Source organism: Erithacus rubecula (genome assembly GCF_903797595.1).
Source record: "Erithacus rubecula genome assembly, chromosome: 6".
NCBI classification, from domain to species: domain Eukaryota; kingdom Metazoa; phylum Chordata; class Aves; order Passeriformes; family Muscicapidae; genus Erithacus; species Erithacus rubecula.
The window spans coordinates 26,007,330-26,033,770 of NC_136688.1; the positions used below are offsets into that span (position 1 = coordinate 26,007,330).

At 40.5% G+C, this 26,441-nt stretch overlaps 1 protein-coding gene across 3 annotated transcripts in view; it reads left to right on the forward strand.

Moving 5' to 3' along the window:
• Nucleotides 1–24,883, forward strand: part of MIDEAS (mitotic deacetylase associated SANT domain protein) — a 50,384-nt gene extending 25,501 nt beyond the window's left edge. For all 3 annotated transcript variants that reach the window (XM_079309545.1, XM_079309546.1, XM_079309547.1), the window contains exons 2-13: nt 3,580–5,270; nt 9,370–9,693; nt 10,642–10,987; nt 11,403–11,469; nt 14,693–14,835; nt 15,686–15,789; nt 17,131–17,206; nt 18,365–18,453; nt 19,593–19,742; nt 19,944–20,123; nt 20,520–20,719; nt 21,796–24,883. In XM_079309545.1, the coding sequence (XP_079165671.1) occupies nt 3,813–5,270; nt 9,370–9,693; nt 10,642–10,987; nt 11,403–11,469; nt 14,693–14,835; nt 15,686–15,789; nt 17,131–17,206; nt 18,365–18,453; nt 19,593–19,742; nt 19,944–20,123; nt 20,520–20,719; nt 21,796–22,003 (3,345 nt within the window). In that variant the 5' untranslated portion in view covers nt 3,580–3,812 and the 3' untranslated portion in view covers nt 22,004–24,883. The remainder of the gene's footprint in view (nt 1–3,579; nt 5,271–9,369; nt 9,694–10,641; nt 10,988–11,402; nt 11,470–14,692; nt 14,836–15,685; nt 15,790–17,130; nt 17,207–18,364; nt 18,454–19,592; nt 19,743–19,943; nt 20,124–20,519; nt 20,720–21,795) is intronic.
• The last annotated feature ends 1,558 nt before the right edge of the window (nt 24,884–26,441 follow it).

The following is a 26,441-nucleotide window of genomic DNA, read 5'->3' on the forward strand; positions in this document are numbered from 1 at the left end:
TGTGATTTTTTTAATGCATTACTGCAGATACACTAGAGAAGTTTTTAGCTAAAAATGCTAACTCTAACTTTCCTCATTAAGGTGCCATGAGTTACTTTCCTTATGTATTTTTCATTTTGGAAAATACTGCATATATGCCCATTGGGTACATGAATATCTAATTTGTCATTCTTTTTAGGTATAGAGGAGAAAGCCTTGCAATATCAAAAATTCCTTAGAAATCTGAAAATATTTACAGTATTAAAGAAGATGATGTACAATTTGTATTCATCTGGAGAAAGTTCAGGAGAAATTCTTGAATATCAGAAGCTCCTGGAAATGAAAAAAACTGATTATGTTGCATGCCAAATATTAGACTTATTAAAACAAAGTATAGTGATGCTAGGTTCTGATTTTTCTCTGTGCAATGTAAAAGCAATGCTAAGTATCATATCACTTCAGTATATTTGTAGGCAAGAAACAGTATCTTCTGGGAATTGCAGTATTGTAACTGGCTCTGTGCTTTATTCAAAGGTTAGGAATGGTCCAGGCTGTACCACTCTGAAGCACTTAAGCCTAGAAGCATGTTGTCATTTTCCTGTGCTACTGCAGGCTGACTCTTGTGCTGAAATTCAAGTAAAACAAAAAAAAAAAACCCAAAGCTTGTAACTGGCTAGGATGATGATTGTGTGAGCTCATTCCCCCAACCTCAGGGAGGGAAGCCTGTTTAGTCAGAGCCAACAGTGCTCATGCAGTGAAGCTGCCAAGCATGAGCTTTCCTGAAGCATAGTCATGCTGCGACTTGAACATTTATCACTGCAGCTTAAACTATGAACTATTATTATTAGGATGACATAGAAGATACTTTTCTGTCGTTTTTTGATGCATAAAGAACTTTGAAAGAGCTAATTTTGCAATATTTTCTTCTACTGTCAAATACCGGATTTTCCAAATCCTCCTTTATCTTGGGATCTCTTAGGATATAGTTATTTTTACATGTAACTGGGAGAACTGGGATGTTCAGTAAGCATGTTTTGTTCAAAGTACCTTAAATCTCTTTTTTTCCTGGTAATGTCCTTTTCACTGGGTTTTGTGCTGAATAACAACTTCAATTGTACATATACCTTTCCTTCATTTAGGTTATCTCTGAGCTTACTCATTTTTATACTTTGTATCTCAATAATTTGGTTAGATCTTTTTTCCAGATTGCTGCAGTTCTAAACTAGTCTGAGTTAGACCTTGTGACACTGGTTTGGAAAGTTGTGCTAATGCAATGCTTTCTTACTAATGTGAGAGTCCTCTTGCTAGTGGGTACCTCTGGGTACTTTTCGGTTCGGTGTGGAAGCTGCAAATCCTGGTAACAACTATCAAGAACAGCATCAACTGGACTCTTTCTTTCTTTCTTTCTTTGGTTGAAAACAAGGACCCTTGAAGTTGAAATGGAATGCTGTCCTTTTGACAATTACTCTCGTATTTTTCTTCGAAGTGTAAAAAGTCTACAGCAGAATTTCAGAAAGCTGGCAGGTTAAAACTTGATCTGGTGGTAATGTCTTCTAATATACAGAAGACCTTACATTCTTTTTATCAGAATGATGTGACTGATCAATACAAAAGCATCAGTAGAAAGAAAATGTTGCCTAGTTTGTAGACAAAAATAGCTTGTGATGATTTCACAAAGTAAGACTCTCAGAAACCACTCTTAGTAGTACTACCTCAGGTGTTGAGGTGTAGCTGTTATTTCTTATACTTTCCAGTGCTGCAGAAGGCAAGGAGAGAGGATAGACAGCGTTAAAGCTTCTGAGAGGAATGTAGCAACTTATCCACCTCTATTTTTTTGCTACCAGGGATTCAGTTTCCTGCTGTAAGATGTTTTCTCCTCTCCTAGTGAAGTTTGGAAGTAGGAAAAACTTACTTTATGAAATCTTCGTTTGTGTACTGGTTGCAGTTTAGAGAGAATTTTCCATCTCACGTGTCCATAATTTCTCCTAGAGTTATTTTTGTCCTGTTGTGATAGTCTTGGAAAATGAGTGGAGATGTTGTGCTTAGAGGAGGGAGGAATGGCCTGGCTCCATGCAGGGTGGCAGAGGTCTGTGGTTTGTAGCCAAGGCGAAGGGGAGGCAGTGTGGGGGAACAGCTATGTAACAGCCTGAGGAAGTGAGTCACTTCACTCTGAAACACAGTCCCATGGTTCCAGGAGCACTGAAGCCAAGCTTGGCCTCTGAGGGAGGTGGAAGTTGCGTAAGTTAATTAAAACTCTTTGTCCTTTCCTCCTCATCATGTTCCCAACCCCACCTCACTATTAAAACCTGCACTGTACCCATATCTGGTCATATACCCATATACCCATATGTCTGAGGAAGCTCAGGTTGCAGGACTTCAGTGTGATATATATATATATATATAATTTTGGTTTATTATTTTTCATTTTAGAAAGAGGGATAAATAGATTGCAGGTTTCATTGCAGGGTATGTGTGTGCTAGTTTTACCTGCTCCACTCAAGAGAAATTTGATTATATAACAGAAGGTATGTGATAAGAGTAGGTTTTTAACAATTTGTTGTAATTTTCCTGGAATATATTGGCAGTGGGACTTAAAGTGGAACAGAATGCACACTGAAAAGAATAGGAATAGAGACTTGCATCAGAATGTTAGTAGTCGTAATCTGAGAATATAATTGAATTTAAAACTAAACATCTTAAAAGGTTTTAGGTGTCCAGATAGAAATGCTAGTATATGTGTTCACACATTAGACCTTAATCCTGCAACTAGTCTCTTAGAGTTTGTGGATAGCTTTTCTTCATGGAAGAAGAGGGTAGGAGGGTAGAATTGTCTGTTCTGGAAAGGCTTTCTCCTGGTACGTTTGTAGCTTTAGACTAACAGATACTTTCTGATGCTTGTGAGCAGCTGTTCCAACAGCAGCTGCCTGAACTACCTTTCAGTGAGTGTGACATGAGCAGGAGCAGTTTCTTTCAGCTGTTGAAGAAAACATCTGAGAGAGCAAAAGTTGAGCAGGCTGTGGTCCTAGGGCTTGGATGCTGGGTGGGCAGTTATTGGCTGGAAAACATTTGTAATCATTGGTGATGTGTGTGTGACTGAAGTGCTGTTGCCTGACCCTTTTCCTTCAGAGTACTGAACTGAGCATCTTGTGCATGTTTGACTGCAGCCTTCATGTACACACGTGGCTTTTAAAGATCTTTGGGAAATGTGGCCTTTTGCAAGCCATGACGGTTTTTTGTTTTGTGGTTTTGAGTTGAGATTAAAACCAGATTATTCTGGCTACAGGAAGACATGGAAGTAATTGGCCAGATGACAGGTAGTTTAAGAGTGAAACTTTCAGGATGAACTTGAGTGATTAGTCAGAATTCTGTGTGTAATAGGGAGTTGCATCATGCAAATACAGTGTGATATATATTTTGTAAAAACAGTTGTTTTGTTTTACATTCTTCTAGCAGGTCAGATCTGTTGTTTATTCCATCTATTTTCCTGATCTTCATGTCCATGGGAAGTGGGACAGACATACACATTGTTGCCAATCACATGAGCATGCATAGGCCAGTTATGGCTGTTGATGATTCATTGCAATTGCTTCTCTGTTTCAGGACCTGTAACTAAGTGGACCCTACTGACCTCTGAACCACAAAGTATAAGAGTGAAAAGAAGTGGGAGAAGCACACAAAGAAAAAGGAAGTGAATGCACTTTCATCTGGACTTCTTTCCTGCTCGTTATTACTAAAGCTGAATGGAAAAGAAAGACTGCTGTGCCTTTCCTCCCCCAACCTCAGGGATGGGTGGATTGTAAATACTGTGTGTGGCTGGGCAAATAGACTGAACCATGAATCTTCAGGCTCAGCAAAAGTCTTCAAGCAAACGGACTGGGAAACGAGTTGCCTATTTTAATGAGCAGGACATAGCTGTGCCATCAAAAGAGCCACAGCAGCAGCTTAAGGAAGGACAGTATTTTGGCCATGGAGGGAATATACCAGTCTCCCAAACTATGGAGATTTCTCATCCAGGAGGATTAACAAGTGCACCTAACAGCGTTGCTCTGATGAACTCTGTTTACAACCAAGATAGGGGAGAATCAGTGATGATGCCCCAGTCAGTGACAGCTGTCAAATGGCAGAATTCACTAATGGGAAACAGGTTGCCAGAGAGAGGTGACAGCCACTGGCAGTCTCCACCTTCAATGTGGAACCACAGTATGGTTTTTGGGGGCAACCCAAAAGGACCCCACTCCAATGCTGGTGCCCCAGGCTTCTATGGCCACCCAGAAGCCCTTAAAAGAAATCAAGAGAAAGGAGTGTTTGTGTCACAGCTGGATTTATATGGAGATGCTGTCCAGCAGATGATGTCCCAGAAGGCTCAGCTGGAACAGCAAGCTCTCGTTAGACAACAAGCTCAAATGAATTCTTTTCATCAAATGCAGAAACAGCAACAGCAGAATCAAACTCTGCCATTGCAGCCTTTCCAACTTGCATTTGGTCACCAAGGCCAAAAGCAAGGTCTTCCTGAGTTGTTACATGTCTTTCAAGAAGCCCCAACTTCTTCCAGTCCAGCATTTACTGCACAACAGAAACAGCAAGCTCTTCCCCAGCTACAACTCTTTGAAAACTTCTATCCTCAGCAGCAGCAGCAACAACAGGCTGCCACACAAGCCTTCGGTCTGCAGCAAACAACTTCTATAGCACAGCCTCATGTGGCAGCTGCAGCACCTCAGCATCACATGATGCCACACCAGTTTCAGCAAGCAGAGAGGAACCAGGAGCTATTCAAGGCATTGACAGAGCAGAACCAACAGACAGTGCTACCTCAGACCCAGATTCCCTTTCCAAGAAGGTCACGGAGACTCTCCAAAGAAGGTGGCCTGCTGACATCTGCAGGAGAAGTGTTGACTTCTAAGCAGGCAGAAGAACAACCTAGCAATTTATTTCTTCATCACTGGCAAACACATCAACAAGAGGTCCCATTACAGCATACACCCGAGTCACTGGCCCACAATAAAAGTAGCTATTTGCATCCCAAAAGATTGGATATGGGGCAGAAGGATGTCCTGGTCAATAGTGAGCAGTGCCAGATGGAAACAGATAGGCAAGCTGCAGCCCAGAATGGTAGAGATGAGGACAAACAGGCAGCAGCACCTGAAGAAAACACTCAGAGAACTAATGATTTTCAGAGTGTCAGAGGTGGTGTAATCCAGAGTACCCGGCGGAGACGACGTGTTTCTCAAGAAGCCAATTTGCTGACTTTGGCCCAAAAAGCTGTTGAACTGGCATCTCTTCAGAATGTAAAGGTAAGGTATAGACCCTAACCCATATAGCATGTTTTAGGCTACAAAGTAAAGCTGAAAGGAAAGGAATTTATGTACATTTACAGGATAGGATGGTGTCTTGAAGTGTGCAAAAAGGGCAGCTCTGGTGTGGAGGCATATAAGTTCAGTTGCTGTAATTCATGAATGTAGGAGAACAGAGGTGTAGTATAGTGAGACCACTAAGAGTCAGTTCTATTTCACTAATACCAAATGTTATTTTAGCCCATGATATGAAAATGTGGATGTTTTCAGCTTAGGTCTCAAGGCGGTCAGGAATTTTGAGAGGCAAGTATAAACAGTTTTCTTGTTGTCTTTCTACCAATTTAACATTCTCTTTCTTTTCTGTTAAAAGAGTTAGGTTTACCTGCCAGTTTTTCAGTTTCATCAGTTAAAGTGTTTGTAAAATGTGCTATCTAAAAAATACCTAATGCAATTTACATGTGCAATATTTCACAAATATTAAAAGTCTAAGGAAGCTTCACTTACATGAAGAACCTATACCAGGCATGACAAAGGCCTGTCTCAGGCAGCAACCTGTTTCTAAGAATGACCTGTCTGCCTGTAGACCTCCTGTAGGACTTAATGGGGAAGAAATTTAGTGCTGACTGATTTGGTAGTTCACTACTCCTAACCTTTTGATATCCCATCAGTCTAAACTTCACAGTATATATTCCATATGGCAAGATGAGAGAATTCAAAATTAACTAGCCTATAGGGAGACAAGTGATGGGAGTTTTGAGGTTGGGTGGGGTTTTTTAGACTGACTGTTTTTTAATGTTTTCTTGGAGTTGTGGTTTGACTGAACTTTTACTGAGTGCTTCTTAGGAGGCACACTTTTCCTTGCAAGTTTTGTTGCCAAAGACTGATGAAATACATGTTACATGAGCTACTTTGACATACAGTTTTGACACTTTAGTTGCTATCCAGTCAGACAACAAACAGGGAGGCATTTTATTCTTTGTCTTTTCTCATCATCCTTTTTATCCTAGTCTTTCTGTCACTGTTTTTTCCCATCTCTTCCTTAGAGGAATATGCTGTTTGAGTGAAAGAGCTAAACTAGTAAACAATGAGCTGAATGTCCATAGCCTACTCCATCTCTTGGACAGCAGAAAGCAAACAGTGACTTGGTTGATGCTCTCTTCAATCCTTTTTGCTCTAACTCCAAGTTGAACCAGCTGATTTGATAAAGAACTGGTAGTACATTGTAGCATGTGTTTGCTCTTACTTTCCCAGGCATTGTGTGGTTATTACAGAAGGCCTGCAATTCACATTGCAGTTGGATCACTAACAGAGTGTCAAGAAGAAGCAAATAGAGCATTTAGGAAAAGGCCCTGAGAGATGAAGCAAGAAATGGGCCGTTAGAAGGCACGTCTGCTTGCAGTCTGATTCATAATATAAAGACCATAGAAGTGTTTTGACAGATGCTCTTTTGTTCTTTGCAGTTATGCAAGCATAATGGCACTAGCAGAAGAGCTCTTTATGTTCAGATCTCTTCAGGCTTTCAGGATGAGATTTTGAAAGATGATAAAATACTTACCAGAGGACTGATGAATTTTACAGCTTTAAGGTGTTGGATATTGTGTGAGGGAGAAAAAGAAAATATGTTTGCTGAGTGGAAGAGGTCTGCTTCTCTTATGAGTGTCTTTCTGTTAAAAATGACCTAGAAGCCTTCTCTGTGTGGGTATCTGAAGAGCGTGTAGAAGACCATAGAGTTAAATTATTGATTAAAAAAGATAACATTCATAATTTGAACCAGTTATTTGAACATCCTAGTCTAGGTATGTGACCTTTTGCAAAAATAATATTCTGGAGAGCAGTATCTTTCTACATGCATTGTCACAACTGATGCTTTGCACCAGAGCTGTCTGTGGCAGCCTTTTTTTCAGGTGATGCAAGCTTATTGATGCCTCCAGGCTGCAGTAAATTCTCAGCTCTTAGTTTAATAGTTTCAGTGTGACTTGGTGTCATCTAAAAGTACAGAAAACTTTTCTGAAATCTGAATGGTTGTCTTAAAGGGTGTCTGAATTTAAATATCCTTTTATGGAAGGAAGACATGTTTTGATTATCTAGCTGCTTTCCCCTGACACAGGGCAGGGCACCATCTGGTACATACAGAAGGGAAAAAAAGTTTTGTTTGCAGGATTGAAGTTCTGTACTCACCTCCTTCTTGGACAAGCTTTGGTTTGACAGCAGACAGAAGCTGCCTCTCCTTAATGGAATGCAGAATAATGGCAGAAAGCACTCTGTGGGCAGATATTCTTAAAAGGTTGGTGTGGTTTCTTATCAGATCACAGATGTGGCCTTGGAACAGTTCTTCCAGCTGTTGCAGTTGGGTTTTTCTGTGAATTCTAAGTTTTTTAGGAAGAGATTGAGGCATATACAGGATTGATGCCAAAATGTCTGTTTGGTTTCTGTGTATTTCCTGAAGGACTCTAGATGACTAGTTCTTATCTCAGTATTCATGTAAGAGTCTAAACGAAAGTGCCACATGTTGCACTTGCTGAAGTTATCCAGCAGCCCTCCTGCCCCAAATTCTGCAACAAGGAAGGTGAGGTAGTTGAAAATCACCTTGCAGGTCTACAAATGGAGATCTCATTCCTTATTGAGAGAGTCCTTTCTGCTTACCTCTGCTGAGAAACTATTCAGGGATCTGAAGCAAAAGTCTTAATTCCAAAATTAGTCATGTCCCCTCCTAGTAATCATTAGGTATGTGTGAACTTTAGTGATCAGAAAAGCCTTTGGCATGAACCAGAAAATTTTTGAGGATGTCTCAACTATTTATATTAAGTTCCTACTGGTGCCTTTTCTCTATCTGTGCTACTGTTCAGGTCTCCTTTTCTCTTGGAGGGGTCATCTCTCCCATCACTGAGGGGGAGTTCTTTGCTGATTGCTCCCCAGTTTTGAAAATAAAAGGAGCATGGTTAACTGATCATAAAGCCAGAGGAAAGTGACACTTCTGGGTGACCGTGGCACTTTTGAACTCCCATAATTTCCTCCTTGTAGTCAGCAAATTAGTTCAGGTCTCTTGACCTATAGAGGTCTGTGTAGCACCTAGGAAGTACCTGAGGCTTTTAGATTGATCAGAATTGGTGCTTGTTCACCTATTGCCATGAAATGTTGCTGTACCCAGAAAGTGGTGGAGGGAGGCTACAAAAATTTACAAAAGCCCCTTACTATCTGGCTACAGTGGACTCTAGTGATATCTGTCAGCATGAACATAATGAATGCCCTCCAAACCCAAGATTGGTAGTTTTATGGGAAAGTACAGAAGCCTGTCACCAGCCTGAAGGCAGGTCCTCAGACCTCATTAATTTCTCCTGAGGCTTATTCTGGGGCAGTGGATGCCTCTTGTGACTTTACAATTGTGTGCTCCATCACTGTGTGATAGGGGTGTACATCTGCAGTCTCTGTGAAGAAGCAGTCAGACTTGTAAACTTCAGGGTCAGTTATGGGATAAACCTTTCTGTGCACACTTAGCCCAACTCTAATAAAAGGTATTGAGAGGAGGCAGGCCTGGATCTTCTTGATATGGTAGATTTTATGTGCTCGACTTTGTTACCTGACTTATTTTGAAGGCTTAATGTTTTCCATTAAAAAAAAAAAAAAAAAAAAAAAAAAGATGAAGCAAAAAGCTAGCTCTGGGTATGGGTTTTTTTTTTTGTGTGTTAGAGATTTAATTAAGATACTATCATGGTTCAGTCTTCCCTGGAGCAGAAATCTAATATTTGAAATTAATAACCTGCAGCTTTTGATGGTTACTAAAACTAAAGAACCTTTGTTGAAAGTTATAAAGCAGGACACAAATTCATATAGAAAATAAAATTATAAAATATAGGTAGTAAAACAATTCTTCGGAATGACCTATGTAAGTGTTCTAGCAGTTGAGACTACAAGCAATCCTCAAGTAATTCTATGAAATTTTAGTAATGCTATGAAGTATTCTTTTTCCTCCAGTAACACTTCCAAATCATTTCAGCTTGCAAATTTTATCAAGAAACTTGATATGCACTAAAAGTGAGATGATATTTCATTTATTATGTAAGTAATACAGAACTTTTTAGGAATCTATTTGTCTTCTCAGGAACTGGATAATTCAGAGGAGAAGAAGAGTGTGCTAGTAACAGCTCCAGGACCTACTGGAGCTTCAAAAAGTGTTGTGGAATTCGCCAGTTCTTCACCAGCTCCTAAAAAAGCCCGGGAGGATAACAGCCTTGTGCCTCTTATCATTCCTGTGTCTGTGCCAGTGAGAAAAATTGACTTGCAGAGCCTTGAGAAGGAAAAGTCTGAGGATGGAAAGCTCCAGAGAGGCCAAACAAACGATCGAGCTCCTTGTGAGCGGAAACCTTCTGTGATAGTCACTCGCAGGCGATCTAATCGCAATACGAACATGGAGACCTCCAGTCAGGTATGGATGGACCAAGAAACCAAAGATGGGCCACACCTCTTAGATTAATTCTCTCTTATTCTGTTTAAATAGTTTGATATCAAGGCTTGGGATGCATGTTGTCTGGAATTTTTTTTATCGTAATATTGCCATATATTTATTTGGGCATTGCTGGCTTTTCATGACCTACAGCTAATGCTAGTAAAGCCAGGCAGTGCCTCACTAAATTCACTAAACAGTGAATAAAGCCAGATGGGAAGTAAGACTAGAATAGTAGTCTGTGTCAAGAGTGCTTTCTTCATACAAACATAAAACCAGTAAAGTCTAAGTAGTGCACTTATCTCTCAGTGTGAGTCAAATCCAAATGAAGATTTATTCTCATGCAATTGAAACCTTTTACTGAGTTCTGAAAGCTGGTATTTGATTGTTCCCCTGGAGCATGGTAGTGATGAATAGGTGTGTTGATTTTTTTATTTTCCCTCTCTTTTATCCAGAAATATAACAGAATGTTCAGGTACCAGAGAAATGACAGGCATCTGGGCAGGTTTTTCTGCATTTAGATGCTTGACCATCTAATATAAAATACTGTTATATTGTCTGCTGTTCTCTTACCAGCATTTGGTGTCACTGTGTATTTGTATCAGGGGTTTATTGTATCTGTACCAGGGTTCTGCTGTGCTTTGTTGTTCTGTTTTAAAGCTGCTATGAAGGTTTAACATGAACACGTGGTTCTTGTTAAATACAACTTCATAATCACATGAGCTAGAGCTGCTACCTAATAGTTCCTGTGTCCAGTCCATTCCATTCCCTGTGTTCTTCCTCTCACTTTCCCCTTCTACTGCTAGTTGAGATATCCTCCAACTGTCCTACCCAGATTTTGAGCTGCCGTAATAAAATGTTATCTCACTGAAGTTTTTCAAACAACCTGAGGTTTTAAATTAAATTAAGTTGTAATTTTTTTTCTAATAGCAAGAAGATGCTGTTCCAAAGGATGAAGCTGAGGGCTTTGCCCGAAAACCAAAGCAGCGGCCAAGACCCGAGCCACTCTTCATACCACCAAAAGCTGGCACCTTTATTGCTCCACCTGTTTATTCCAACATTACTCCATATCAGAGCCACCTACGGTCACCCGTCCGTCTGGCAGACCACCCTTCAGATAGGAACTTCGAGCTACCTCCTTACACTCCTCCACCAATCCTTAGTCCAGTGAGAGAAGGATCTGGGCTGTATTTTAACGCTATCCTCTCTACAAGTGGTCATTCGGCCCCACCTCCAATGACTCCCAAAAGTGGTCACAGAACTCTGCTTAGATCAAGTAAGCTGCATTTTAACCTTCCTTTCTTGCCTAATTTTTGATTAGAAACTGTGGAGCATTAGGAGGAGCATCGTGCCCTTAGGAGGTGTGATTGTGTGAAACTGAAGTTTCTTCCTCATTGTTTGGGGAGCTGGAATACAGGAAATGCAGTGTTGCTCCATCTGGGCATGGATGTTGTGTTCACAAGCCACCTGCACCCCCTGCTGACGTTCTTGGGAATGAAAAGTCAGTTCCTCTCTCAGATTGTCCATATCTTGAACTGAGGGGAGGAGGGCAAGTACCTGGTAATCTGAAATTCCTTTATTTAACCTCGGGGTGCCTTTTTTGAGAGATGGACAGCTCTAATAAGATTTGCAAGCTGTGTGAAAAGTAAATCTCAGATGTGCAACTGAGCAGTTCTTTCTTCTTGTTGCAGATAGTTCAGAAGTTACCCCTCCGATTCTTACGGTAGTGGGGGAAGCCACCCCGGTCAGCATTGAACCGTAAGTAGCTGGTAGAGTCAGAGTCTCTTAGTAAAAGTGCTTCCTTGCTTCCTCCTAAACCTTCAAGCTGCTCCCTGTGCAACCCATGTATCTCTTAGAAGCATTAAAACTCTTCTTATTGGAGTTCAAAATACAAGTTGTCTTGATTAGAAATTACACCACGTGATAAATAGTGTTTGTTTCAGCAAATGTAATTCGGGTGACACTAACTGCTTTCTATTACTGCTCATCTTTCTCCTGGCTGAATTACTGTTAGTTACTTAAAGATTAATCTATCCTGTGTTGTTATATATGAGCAATTCTTCGTATACTGTGTGCTTGTTCTAGGATGGGAAGATGATGCTCCTTTAGAGGAAGGACAGAATGTAGCATGGAATACTGAGTTACCTCTCACATGGCCTGGTCCAGTGTGGATGTGTTATAGCTACAGCACAGCTGTGAGCACTTCACTCCCCCCTGGGCAAGCTTAGCCTGAAAATGCTACAGCCAGAGGAACATGGGGTGTGTGCCTTGAGCTACTCAGCCTTGTTAGTCTTTAGCTGGCTGTGTGCTGGGAAACCTCAGACATATGTGGACACAGCAGCCATAGGGAGCACAGTCTGGAGATACTGAAGCTGGAATTGTGAGCTTAGGCTTGGTGCCAGTCTTGCTAAACCTGCAAATGTCTCTGCATAGCCTTTGCCTGTGCTCTGGGAATGTTATCAGTTCAAGCTCAGTACTGCAGAACTAAATCAAGGTAGTTCCAGTTCATTATTATACCTAATTGATGAATGTCTGCAGAATCTAATCATGGAGATGCATGGCATGGAAGCACCCTTATGGCATAAAAACACCCACACGGCCCTGCATCTGACTGTGCAGTCAGGAATCTGCTCTAACTCTGCAGCATATCCTGTAACATTGGAGATATTTAACTCATATTTTCCCCCACTAAATACAACACTTCTTTTGCTTTTTCCAGAATAGTTTATATTTTAAATGGACTGGAGCATTTGCTGACAATTTTATTTTTTCTTGCCCTTTTTCCATTCTGCCTTCTTGTTTGAAGCTGTTTTCTGCACTTACAGCAGCAACCTGTCCTGAGCAAATGCTGCAATTGTGCATGAATGTAGATTTTTCTTGTTACCTTTGCAAATCTCCTCTAGACCAAGCACATTCATTGAAATAAGCACATTTATTGTTGTATAATTTATTTTAGAAATTGCCTAATTCATCTTTTTCCTGTTGGCTCATTTCACATTAATCTGGGAGAGCTCCTTGAACAGATATATTTTGTGTCCCTCTCAGGTCTTAATCTTTGACCTCTCTGTGGTGCAATTGTCTTTCTTGTGTCTGTTGGCTTAAATTGCTGAAGTTAGTGACGTAAAGTTAGTTGTTATTTTAGTTGTGTGTGAAAATTTTCAAATTTGTTGCTGGAAATTTCAAACCATGTTTGAAATGTTTAGTAGTGCAAGTTAATTTCCTTTTGCCAGAAGTTATGTGCAGAGTTGTCTTCCTGGTATCTTAAATCTTACTGAACAGATGTTTATGCAGGTAGATAGCTTTCAACTTTTAATGACAATAAATAAATAACCTAGTGTTGTTCTGCTTGGCAGTACTGTTGTGGTCAGTTATGCAGGCATATATCTTCCTTAAAGAAAATATGGCAGAAAGCAGGTTTTTTTTAAGAATAAAAAAATGTTTAATTTGCTTTGTAGTCTTGTCAGAAGTTGGCTCTAACTTGTGATTACCCAATATAGTTTTCTTAATTGCTTTTGCTTTGCCAAACCTTTTGTTAATGCTTCTCAAAAGGTTATTTAATTGCAGTGATTTGAAATAGGAAATGTGATAATGAAGCTTAATTCTTTGTGAAATGTTACAATAGGCAGCTGTTGTCACAGATCCTTGTGTCCTACTGATTTTATAGTTCAGTTGCATCAAAGTCTTGGGGTCACTGCTGAAGTAGGCAGCTTTAAATATCCCTGTGTGCATTTGCTGTGAACTGCCTTCCCAATGCACAGCCTCAATTCTGGATGTTGTCACACTCAGCTCCCGTGGTATCCAGGAGCTCCATTGGTGCTTGCAGGCAAGAGCTCTTGATGTATTGAAATCACTAAAGGAACAGAAGAATAACACAGAAGAATAACTGGAGATAGCTGGTCCAAGCCCCTGCTCAGAGCAGGCCAAATTTAGATTACCCAGGTCAACTCTTGCAGTAGAATTCCAGTTTTATTTGGGCATTGCAGGTACGAGGTGAGGCACCAAGCCAAGACTTCAGAATTATAGCAGGCCTTGTCCTGGGCAGGGAAACCTTTACATTTTTTCTAGTGAAGCAGCCCCAGAATTTTATCATCTTGTGGGCACTGCCTGATCTGCTATCTCCAATAAAGAACTTCTTTCTCTATACTATGTCAAGAGTGTGGTGCTAGTTGACTGACATCTGAATGAGGAACACTATTGTATTAAGTACATAGTAGAACAGTCAGTGGGGGTTCTTATCCACCTGTGTGCACAAAATCATGTTTGCTAGTATAGAGTAGAATCTCTGTGGTTGGTCATTTGACTTAAAGCAAATGTAGTGCTCTGTGGGTTGCATGTAGTGAAAAATCTGTCTTCTAATTCATATGTAAAAGTATGAGATTGCTGCTGAAAGGATAGGATTTAGGTTTGGTACTAAATGAGCAATGCAAGTTTAGTTGTTTTATATTTTTGGTTTCAGTTGTTATGAAGAGTACCTAGAAGACAATACCTTGCATCAAGGTCATAAAGGACCAGATTTTGATCCTGCTTTGAATGGGAAGTTGGACCAGATGGCAGTATTTAGGTTGAAAAGGACTTTTAGAGACTCTGGTTCAGTTGTTGGCTGACAAAATGTTAATACTGAAACAGGCTGTCCTATTTTTTGCCTGAGGAGTAAGTTTACCATAAGAGGGCCCTGCATGAGAGCCTCTCAAAAAGTGATGATTATTGGAAGCTAATAACCATTCTTTGAGCAATTACTAGGGGATGCTAATTTAAATGTAGTTTCAACATATACTGATAAAAAAATGGAAACTGGTAAAAGAAAAACCTCTCAACTTCTGAGTTATGTAACCTACAAGACTGTTGGTGTTATATGCAAGAGCCTGCATTTGTATATGCATTTGTATCTTTGTTTGGTTCTTCATTTGTGTTTCTAGCAGAGATGGAGGCTTCCTGGATATTGTAAAGATGGCCTGACTGTAATGTTTTTCCTTCTCTGCAGGCGAATAAATGTAGGAACTCGCTTTCAAGCAGAAATCCCATCACTCCAAGACAGATCTCTGGCAGAAGCTGATGAACATAAAGCAGAGCTGGTGTGGCAACCATGGGGTGATTTGGAAACCAACAAAGTCACTCAAGAGAATGGTAAGAAGGTGGCAGGTTGTTAAAGAGGGCAGAGTTGTCACAGTGGTTATAGGGGTAACCATATCTACTGCAGGCATAATTAAAAATCTTTTAGAGCTGCCATTCAAGTGACATGTTTGAGTGATCTTGAAAACAGTTTCAGGAACAAAAACTTGTTTATCAGATTGTATGATGGGACAAGGGGAGCTTGGTAGGATTGGTTCTATTTTTTAGTTGTGAAAAAACTGGGATCATTGCTTCTGTCAGGCCAAGAGCAGCCTTTTGCTCAGTAAAGCTTCCTTGGTTTTATTAACATTTGAAAACCACACACACTCAACTCCTGTATTTTTCAGGGCTCTAGGTGTAGTAGTATTTTGAAAAAATCAAATTGTAGACAGAAGTCAGGATGAGGAAGCAGGAATTGTGGTAGCTGATAGCAGTCTTAGGGAGCTATCTGCTTTTGTTGCATGTGGGTTGTGGCCAGTGTAAATCCTGAAGGGAAGAGGAAGTGGGCAAGCTTGAAAGAAGTATTTTGAATGAGAGATTAAAGAGGGTTTTGTGAAATGGAAATTCACTATATAAGGGTGGATTCAAGAAATGTCAGAGGCAAAGGGAGATGGAAAGACATTAGAGGAGGGAGGAGATTTGCAAGAAACTCCATGTGTAAATAGTGCTGCATGACCTTGTGTCTAATGAGTTCTGGGGTCCAGATTTGAACCAAATAAATTTGCAACAACATTGAGCTTCTCTGAGTTTTACTTTCTGTTAAGTCTGTTCGTCCTTCAAAAGAGGTAATTAATCATGCAAATCCTGTTGGAAACTCCATTTTAATCTTCTTTTCTGAATTGTTTTGGTACTCCTGTGGAAATAGTGGAAAACCTGCTAGCTGCTGCCTGTTCAAGCATTTTTCCTGGGGCTGGAACCAACCAGGAGCTGGCGTTGCATTTCTTACATGAAGAAAAGGGAAGCATTCTGGTGAGTCTGCCCAGCTGTTCACCTCAGTGTGGTCAAAGATGTTAAGGAAGGTCAGGTAACCTCTCATTCCTGAGAGGAGAGCCTTGCAAATTCCTTTCAATGCATCTGGTTTCCACTGTTTGATGTCCCTTGTATGTCCCTAAGGTGGATGCTGACCAACGTACAGTGCCATGTGCATTTACTATCTTTTCTGTTTCCAATTTCAACATCTTTGGATTTTAACAAACACACTGACAGTCTATCAGGGCAAGTGAGCCAAGACTGCTAAATGAATCTTAGATGTTGTCTTCCTGGAAAGGTTACTATGTAGAAAGGAAAAATAAGAGGCTGGGGCTGAAAGCTGAGTCAGAGGGCAGTGTCTTGCACCTTTTTGTTTTGGTAGATCCATTTGATTTCTCTGTCTGTGTCTGTAGAACAGCTGTGCTAATTTTATATCAGTATTGTAAGATTTGATACACTTTCATTATTTCCCTTTGACATCCCTGGGAAGTAATATCAAAAAGCCGAGCAGAGCAAACAGCAAAGCTTTGTCATCCTTTTATAATTTTATCATTGATTTAACATGGCATAAATCAGACCTGTGGTCAGGAGTATCCCAGACTTTTGCCTGGCTGCTTGTTTCCCATCCCCTGGCACTGATATTTGTGAGACTGCATGGACTTGCATCGGAGAAGAGATCAAACAGAAAGTAGTTTTTGTGTGTACGTGTTAGGTTTCTGCCAGCTCATCATTGTGAATGCTGCTGTTGGCATTAGGGAGGAGCAGGACTGCCTCTAGCAGCAGGAGGTCATTGTTCAGGTGGTTTAAATGCCAGTGGAAACACAGTTCTGTTGTTTCCTTCATACAAAATTTGAAAGCTTTTCTGATTTAAATGACAACTAAAAAGCAGCTTGAGAGATGGGATTTTTGTGTTCATAATCTTTTAGTCACATGACTGCTGGTTTTTTTGGAAATATTGCTTAGTCAAGTGGGATCAGATTACAATTACTTGGACATGTAAGACAGGTATAATTTAGGGCAGCATTTTTGGATGTGTGTGTGATAGGCCTTTGGTTAATGAGAGTAAACTGTTGCAAGATCTCTATCTATGGAATTAGCTCTCTCCCAGTACCCTGCTCAATTCATAGATGTGAAGAAGCACTGAGAATGTGCCACTTGCCTGTGGTATCCAGGATTAGGTAGTTAGTCAAGAATGTGATTTTTAAAGTTGTTCCAAGTGGTAAACTGCATTCTGTTTCTTTTCTGTTAACTTGCCACAGAGAAAAGGGATTGACAATTGCCTTATCTTTGTTTTTAATACCCCAAACATCAAATTAATTATTTTACTTTTGTTTATCCAAGGGAGCTCTGACCAAACTGCTGTTGAAGAAGCCAGTGCGACCACCTACCCACCCTTTGGCAGATTATCACTACACAGGTTTGTTAACCAGAACAACTCAGTGCTGCCTCCTTATACAGGAATTTTTCTATCCTTTTCTGGTGTTTTGGGGTACTCTGTTGTATTACAAGAAGATTAAAAAGCAGTCCTCTCTTGTAATTCAAATGATGACTTGCCAGAAATTTTGCTTGTGCAAATGATAGCACTTAAAATGTAAGAAACACTGTATCCTTCTGAACATGTGCATGTGCATTGGGAGAGGTATGAGTTCTGATTTTCTTTATGGGGAAAAGGGGAGGCAATCCCTTGTACTAAACCACAGTGAATATAGAATGGTAGCCAGTATGTGCAAGACAGGCTGTGGTAACCTTAGAATCACAGTCTCTCTAACGTGAGTTTCCAGGGTGGAGTTAGCAGGAGTTCTATGGGGAACAGCTTTCAAGCTTGCTGAAGAAGCCTCAGCAAACTACAGATACCTGTTAGTGTTTCTGCAAAATTTAAATGCTGTAAACTTCCTTTGTCATCTTGTATTTACTTAGAAAATAGTCAGCTGTGTTACACAGACTTCAGTGATCTGGAGTGGCCCAAGTCATCTGGAAGACCTGATATAAAGTGGTAGAGGGACATCTAATAGCTGGTGCCACAAAGCATAGAAATTACATTTCTTCATTATTACACATTCCTACTGTAGTGTTGGTAAATGTTACTTGAATACTATCTATCTATAAGGAAGGACAGGATTCAAAAATGTGTTCATTGTTAGAGTCAAGAAATATTTGAGGAATACTGGAGATATAGTAAATCCTCAAGACACATTGCTGCTGAAAGAGAAGATCCTGTTCTCCTGCCCCACCATATTTCCCTACTATAAAATGTTATGACTGGGCCACCATGAAGTGTGTCATTGCTTGGGCAACATCTTAGTTCATCTAACTGAGTGGTTTTTGCAGGCTGAGCTGGGTTAACCTGTGGTGATGAGCACTAGATGTAACACAAAGGAAGTGTTGAGAGCTGAGATGGAGCAGGAAGGGAGAAGTTAACATCAGCCTGCAGTTGTGCTGTCGTAGGTTAGAGGAGAGACTGCACCTGCACGTGTGTGTATTGGTCTTATTTAAGGCAAACATGAAGAAAAGGTACATAGAAGAGTAAACATTTGAAATTGTATGGGCTTCCATCACAACTTACTTTTACCTACAGGATCAGACAAATGGAAGGTTGCCGAAAAAAAGCTATTCAACAAAGGCATTGCAATCTACAAGAAAGACTTTTTCTTGGTCCAAAAGCTTGTAAGTTACTTTTGTTTGTTTGTTTGTTTGTTTTTCATTATATATTTTTACACATTTGTTGAATTTAATACAGGAAGTTCAATCTTGATTCTTCTGAGACCTCAGTTTTAACCATTAGGTTCTGCACTCAAAAGATTACAGAGAAATTTCAGCATCAGTACAGCATAAAATATCACCAGAAAGCTAGAGCAATAATGTTTATTTTGCTGTTGTTGTTTACTTAACCCTGGTACATAAACTGCATTACTTCCATTAGTCCATGCTGCAGATATCTCCTCTGAGTACATTTATTGAGCACTGTCAATGTTTAGCTTAAATGGCTTGCTGATAAAACTAAAAAGAAATACATCTTTGCCACTGATGGAGAGGACCAAAGAGGGATGTGAGAATGATGCATCCTTTAGATCTCTCTCTCTCACCAGTGTTAATGATAGTAAAAATTATTGCTCCCATATTTTGATGAGGTATGACATGTCAGCAAGGAGGAAATCACTGAAGGAAAACCAGGAACTGAAAATGTATTTACAGAATAAATACCCCAAAGGCTTTTAAATTGCAAAAGCTCAGAATCTAAGAATGTATTCCAAACGTTTCAGAAAAATCAGTGATACAGAATATGTAGATGGTCACAAGTCTGTGCTGATAATTGTCTACCACCATGTGCCTACGAAATGCATGTGGCCAAAACAGGAAAGGGCTGCAAACCTTGCACTTCCATTTTTGGATTGGTATTCTGGTCTGGTCTCTGAAGTGTGCTGTAAAATAGAGCTCCCCCATAAAACTAAGAGGCTGCTGTCAAGCCTGATAGCTCAACTGGAATATTTCAGAGGTTAAGAAGTGCATTAAGCTTACAAAGTCTTACAAAGTTCCAGGTTCTGTCACCTTTACATTAACCAGCTTTTCTTTGGAAAGTTTGTCCTTTAGTTCTCAGTGGATAACAATGGCAGTAGGGGATAGGCTGTGGGATGAGGCAGACAGACAAATGTGACACACAAAAGGAAGCTAGAACAGCAGCTGTGGTGGAATGGAGGCTACTAAGGAAAGAAAATACAAAGTGTATTTATTGCATGCCTAGTAATTATTTGTAAGTCTTTTTAAAATCATGTAATCTGTTGGATTTTCATTTTTTTAAACAACAGATAAAAACCAAAACAGTGGCTCAGTGTGTGGAATTCTACTACACATACAAGAAACAGGTGAAAATTGGTCGGAATGGGACCTTAATCTTTGGGGACATTGATGGTGCTAATGAGAGATCTATGAAAGATGAAGCTGAAGTTGACATCAAGGTAAGTAATTTCCTAAATTTGTCTCACCTCTTTTGGGCTGTGGTTTGAAGTCTTGTGTGTTGTCTTTTACTGGTCAAATCCAAAGCACAAACAATCTGGCTTCTCTACAGGGGTCCAGACTCACACATTTGTGTCCTGTGTCACGTAATGTCATTTACTTGCAGACATCAAAATTAACAGTTCCTTTATCTTCTGGTGAAGAGTTCCCATAGGTTTGCACGTGTTCTTCCTCTCAGAAGGGACATCTTCAGTGAGGAACAGGGGCATGAGGAGGAGGAGGAGGAAGGGGAGGAAGAAGAGGAGGCAGAGGAAGGGTTGGATAACAGAAAGAGGAGTGCTGATGCTCTAGAAGATGAACAAACACTACAGGATGGTGCTATAGTAAGTGCTGAATTGTGCATGTTGTGCTTTGTATGCCACCTTCACTCTGCAGATAGTTTAGAAAGCAGGTGGTCATGATGCAGAAAGTTTCCATCTTTTTCCAACTTTTTATGGATTAAGAGATTGGGCTAAGATAACTCAGAGTGTTACTATCAATCAGTCTGTGTGTTGTGATGGGAGAACTGGGATGTGTAAGGTGGAAAAATGCAATGTATTCTTTGTGGCTGGTGCACAGAGAGGGCCATGATGACAAATAACCTTAAAATGGCCTGAAGATTTTCTCATTAAATAAAACCTGTGTGTGGAATGAGTGAAGCACAGGAGTTCAGCCACTCTCTTCCTTTTGCTGGTGGGTTTAAGTGTCACATTGCCTTAACTCTTCTCTTCTTTGCAAAGGCCAGCAACACCAATATGAGGAATCACGAGGCAACAGTCATGGGCAGAATTGGGAGGAAGCCAAGGGAGACAACAGTAAAGCCTCGAAAGCCTATTACTGCTCCAGTGCAGAGGAAGAAGAGGAAACAGAAGATAAAATCAGATGCTACCAGTAAAACACAAAACACAGAAAGCACATTTCCATGTAAAAAATGTGGCAGGTAAGACCAGACTTGCTTTCAGCAATAGTCACAGAATCAGAGTAGGGCATCTCCTGTTGATGTGTTTTCTCATATGAGCTTTCTGTCTTTTTATATGGACCATAGACATTGTCAATAATTTTAATGAATTGTGGCCTCACTAATACTTGCAAATTAAGGCTTGTTTTTCCTCAAATGGCATGAGATACAACCTGCATTTCAACTATATGCAGATTTTGGTGTTAAGCTGCACTTTCAAGCAGCTGCTGTATTGGCCCTTTGTAATGCTTTCATTTTTGTAACTAGAAGTTTCTATTTATTTGCTAGATCACATACAAAGAACATGGTATGGACTTAAGAACAGTGTTGTAGAAATGTGGGACACTACTATTGTTATAGCAGCAGCTATTAGGCCAGTAGCTACATAGTTCATCTGGTTAAATTTGCAGCTGTCTTTGGTGGGTGTTAAATATATTTTATTTCCTGACACAGTTTTAGTAATTTTTGTAGGTTTGTTGCCAACAGGATCATAGCTGTCAAGAAAATTCAGTTCCCTACATAAGTTGCTTTCTCTTAAAACAACAGGACAAGCAGACAAGATTCTTAATGGTCTGAACTTCACTTGTGGCTCTTGATGGAAAATCCAAATAGTTAATGGTGGAGGAACAGATCACAGAAACGTAGAGTCAGAAGGAAAAAGCTGAAGTATTTCGAGCTCTGTGGACAAGGCTTAGGAATGGCACTGGGCCATCATTTGCCTCCATGCTTATTGTGTCGTTATGCCTGAAAACCAGGGCCCTGTTGTGTTAGGCAGCAGACGCATAGTTCAGATACCAGCACTGCCTCTCCGAATTCAGAGCTGACTGAGAAGTGGCCAGGGTGAGAAATGCAGTGAGTGGTTTGAGGCTGCTCAGGATCCCCTGCTAGCTGGCACATGCCGAGTGGAGTGTGCTGTAGGTGCTCTGCCGCAGTGCCAGCGGGAGTTGTGGAGCGGAAGCCCGTGAACTTGAGGTTGGAGCAGCAGGAGCTATTCTGGAGAAATGTTGAAGGAGGCTATAGCAGAGGCCCATGCTAATGTACATGTGTGCCTTCCTCAGGGTGTTCTACAAGGTGAAGAGCCGCAGTGCTCACATGAAGAGCCACGCGGAGCAGGAGAAGAAGGCGGCGGCGCTGAAGCAGCAGGAGAAGGAGGCGGCGGCGGCGGCAGCGCGCAGCCAGGCCCAGCAGGAAGAGAGCAGTGACACTGGGAGCAGCAGCAGCAGCGGCAGCAGCAGCGCCAGCTCCGATGAAGACGGAGAGATATAGCAGCAGACCAAAAGTGGAGGGAGTAGCAAGGCTGGACCCAACCTCCCTCTTGTGGTCTCACCATTTTTTGCTTGCACTTTTCTTACCTGAACCATCAGGTTTTGGTTTCAGTGCTGCCGTTTCTTCATGCCACATGTTCCACTTCACCTTGCCAGTACTGACCAAGCCAGAATGGTGGATAACAAGATTTGTTTCAACTTGGATTTTTTTTTTAAGACTAATAAGATTTCTATTCTATTTATAATGATATCTGAGGTACATAATAGAACAATGTCACCTGCAGTGGAAGTAAGTTCTCTCAGGTCAGTCAGACCTTTCTTTTTATTCTTGTCAGGAATCATGGTAGTGGGACTCTTGGATATAAAGGTTTCCAGACTGGAGCAAGAGAATGAAGCTCTACTCTGAGCTAAGTGTATACAGTTACTGTGACACTGGTGATTTCTAGTTGTTTCCTTTCTCAGCAAGTTCTTCTTCCTTTTATGCTTTCCTACATTTCTTTCTGAGCAGTTATTGAGAGAGACAGCAAGTTTTGTGGAAAGATGGTGTGCACTTTTGACCTCTGTTTCACAAAAATGAAAAGCTGGATGAGCAAGACACTCTTCTTCCCTTTGAGAGGAAGTTTTATTTTTGAAACGGAAGCCTGAGATCAGTTATCATATGGCATTAAGAATGTAGCAATGGATATAAAAATACCTTGTGGGATTAGAGTAGCCACAGGCCTTGCAGGTTGTCTCATCTTGGAAAACAAAATAGTCAGCCTTTGACTAACATGAAGTCTGGGCTTCACAAATGCAATTTGAAATGAAAACTGCTGGGTTTGAATTTACATAAATGGGAGCAAGTTTGTTTAGTGAAAACGAGCCCAGATCTTCTTGTGTGCTGCACCTCAGAAATGGGAGGAATGGACTCTCATCTCCAGCAGTAACCCTTCTGTGAATGTTTTTACCATTCAATATCCTCTTCTGTCTTGTAGCAACCCTCATTTACTCCTTGAAATTGCCTTTGTCAAGCTTTTGTGGTGGGGCCCTAGTTCCCCAGACAGTTGCTGTGAGGCAGTATGTACAGGAGAAGCTTGTCACCTATTTGCACACCAGTGGCTGGGCAGTACTGCCTGCTGGGTTGTCCTGCTGTGAGCTGTGCTCTTTGCTGAAAGGCTGACTCTTCCTTCAGAACTGACACAAGCTAGTAGCCCATGAAGTCTAGCCACCAAAAGCTGCTGGTGAAAGAGAGTTAAGAAGAAGTGGCCCAGATGACAGATGTTAGATTTGCACAGGATTGTTCTGTACATCTTTATAGCCCATGTTTATCATGATTTTGTAAGGATGCAGAGAATCACCTGTGCTTCATGGCCAGCTGGTGCCATCCTGTACCCAGCTCCCTCCCTCCATTCAGTCCTTAGGGGCAGCAGTGATCCCCAGCTTCTCGAGTGCTGGCAGTGTCAGAGCAGACCATACTGAAGGAGCTGATCACTCCTGCCTTCCCCAGCAGGGATCCAAGAGATGTTGTTGTATGTGAACTACAGAGTGTGCCTGACTGCCAGGTTCTTTTTTTTTAAATCTTGACCCTTCCAGCTGCTAGATATATTCCTGGTTAACTATAGAAAGAGGCTATAACTCCAGCATGTCATCTGTCAGTCTTCTTGCCCTGTAGTTTTATGGAGCCATGATGGCTTCACTCTTTTGTTTGGGAGGCTGTGTACTGTACAATGTTAGCTTTGACATATCTATGCCTTTGCATAGAATTGTTTTTCTGAATAGCAGAAACAGTTACTACTACTACAAAATCAGGAGGAATCATTAAGGACTGCACTCTTTGCAAAGCTGACACTTTCACCTGTAAGTGTTTAATGTTCTGTCAAGATTATACTTTTAATTCCTGTCAAAACTGGGGTTCCTTTCAGCATTTGGATGGTTGTTCCATGTTCCTACATTGAATGGGTCTTGTTGACTAAAACCAAGAAGCACATGGCACATCATGAACTGTTAAAATCATTCAAAAACTGCAAAGTACTAAAAGCTGCTCTTTTAAAAAGAAGCTTAAGCAAATCAGTCTTCCTCCCAAGGATTTCAATGTTGATTTTTATCTTTTTTTGTTTATAAATTGGAGAAAATGCTTGTCTGCTGTTATCTTAGGGCCCTTGGAGAGAACAGAAGCTTTAGCACACCATGTCAGGAGGAACAGTAGGTGAAGCAACTGCAAGCATTATTATAGTCTTCCAAAGGCCAGATCTTTCACTGATTCTCCCTCTTTTAGGAAACTGATATAATTTTTCCTCTTGTCAAGGACAAGCCATTGAGGTGCTGATTAGAACAAATCAGAGGTTTTCTATACTTGCATAAAAATGTTGTGTGTATTTTGTGCTGATTCCAGAACTGGTTGTTTCTCTCCCACCCTGCTGCAGTATAAGTAGAACAGAACAGGAAAATTGGACACAGTCTGTCACTGGAAGAAAATCAGAAAAGGACTTTTCTGAGGATAACCTCTATTACAGCTGTGGGTTAGCAGGGCTGACCACAATCAGGTAAATGTGCCAAGTAAGTGGCATCAAATTGGAATGTTTCTGAGGGTACTTCCAAATTGCTAGCAGCCACCAGAAGACTTCTTTTCTGGTATGGTAGTCAGGAAAACAGCTCCTCCAAGTGTCATCTTAAAAGACAAACAAGCAAACCAAGCCTACCCACTGCCTTACAGTAGGAGTTTGGAATTGATCCTGCATTTGAATTAGAACTTACCTACCATCAAAAGTTGGCAGGGAATTGTTTTATAAAAAAATAACAAAACCAAAACCTAAACAACTGGCCCCCCAATTTCTGTGGGCAAAGCATTTAAATGGAATTTGTCTAATCTGGAATGAGTTGTATTCCTGCTCTTTGTGGGGGGGGAAAATAATTTGAGTGGCTCTTTACTGCAGCACAGTGTTAATTTAAGTTTGTGTTGTTCCAGTTGAGATTTAAAAAAAACCCACCCCAAACAAAATTCCTGTCAATGTTCTGTTGACATGTCTGTTTTAAAACTCCATTCTCATTATTTTCCATTGTTTAAAGGCCTATTGATTGATCCCCATTTAATGTAAAGGTTTGCTGCTAATTTAGAAAGCAGGCAGAAGAAAGTAATTAATTTGAACAAGGTGTCTCAAGGTGGCTTTAGTTTTATATGGGAACAAATGTAATATTTATAGAATGCAATTCTGTAACTGTGTATTAGTAGATTTGTCTTTTACAGTGCAAGATCAGGCTTCAGGTGGTCATGCACCCCACAGTTAGATGGCTGTATTTCAAATCAATACCTACTTGAGTCTTGATGCCAGCACTGGGCATCATGGAGATGCAGTGACAGGTCACATTTGCCCTGATCATGTACTACTGTCTGTGCTTCTGCCTGCCCTTTACAGATAGATTCAGTCTTTCAGGTTTGTGATCTGCATGGGATAGCATCTGAGTTTTTTAAGACTGTGTGTGTATGTAATTACTAGATAAATGCATGCACTTGTGATGCATATCTGATATAGCTGCAGGTGTTTTGCAGTCTAGCTGCAAGAACCACTCTGCATTTTAATTTATTTGATGTTTGTTGTTTTACTGATACAGGTGATGGTATCAGAGAGAACTTGGCTCTGTAAGTTGAAGGTCTACAGAATTTCACTCAGCTGTGCAGGACCATGGCATTTTGCTGGCTAGAAACAGGTAGGGATGTAGTTGCTTAAAGGCAGGGCAAAGATAGAAATTCAAAAGCTTAAAAGTAACTCATCCGTTAAACCCATTGTAGGCAAAGTCCAAATTAACTAAAAATACTCTCTGATTTATCAAAATGAGGCTTTTAGTCATTTTTATCATTGCAACAAGCTTAGATTAAAATGAACACTTTTCAAAAAAAGTGTTTCTTAAATCACAAACATGAATTTTCTCACTCTCAGCAGTTAGGCACTTCTTAATTCTCTTTCAGGCAGAGGACTAGAAGGTTCCTACAGATACATACTGTATTTTAAAGAAATTGGAGTAGGAAGGACTATAGCCATAGGAGTCTTGTCTGCTTTCATACAATGGCACATTTAGTCCAGTTCTTACCAGAAACCTTATTCTAATACACATTTTCCCACACAAACTTTCTCCCTGCTTTATCTTCTGATGTATGTCTGGGAGTTTATAAAGCTTTAAGGAGACAGAGAAACAAATCTACAAATCATGTTTGATTTCTGGGGGGTGGGTGAGTGTCTATGTAAATTCATCACTTGGGTTCAGCTGCTTTACTTTCCCTCCTCTCCTGTGTCATATGATAGGAAGACACAAACTTTGAATCCCAAGCTGTCTTAAGGATCTTTCTTTCCATAACTAAGATTCCACTGACAGCTGAGCCTGAAAACCCCTTAACTTCTCCAGATTAGAAGACAACATATATTTTTATAGAAATGTAATTGTGTATTTTAAAAAAGTTTCCTGCA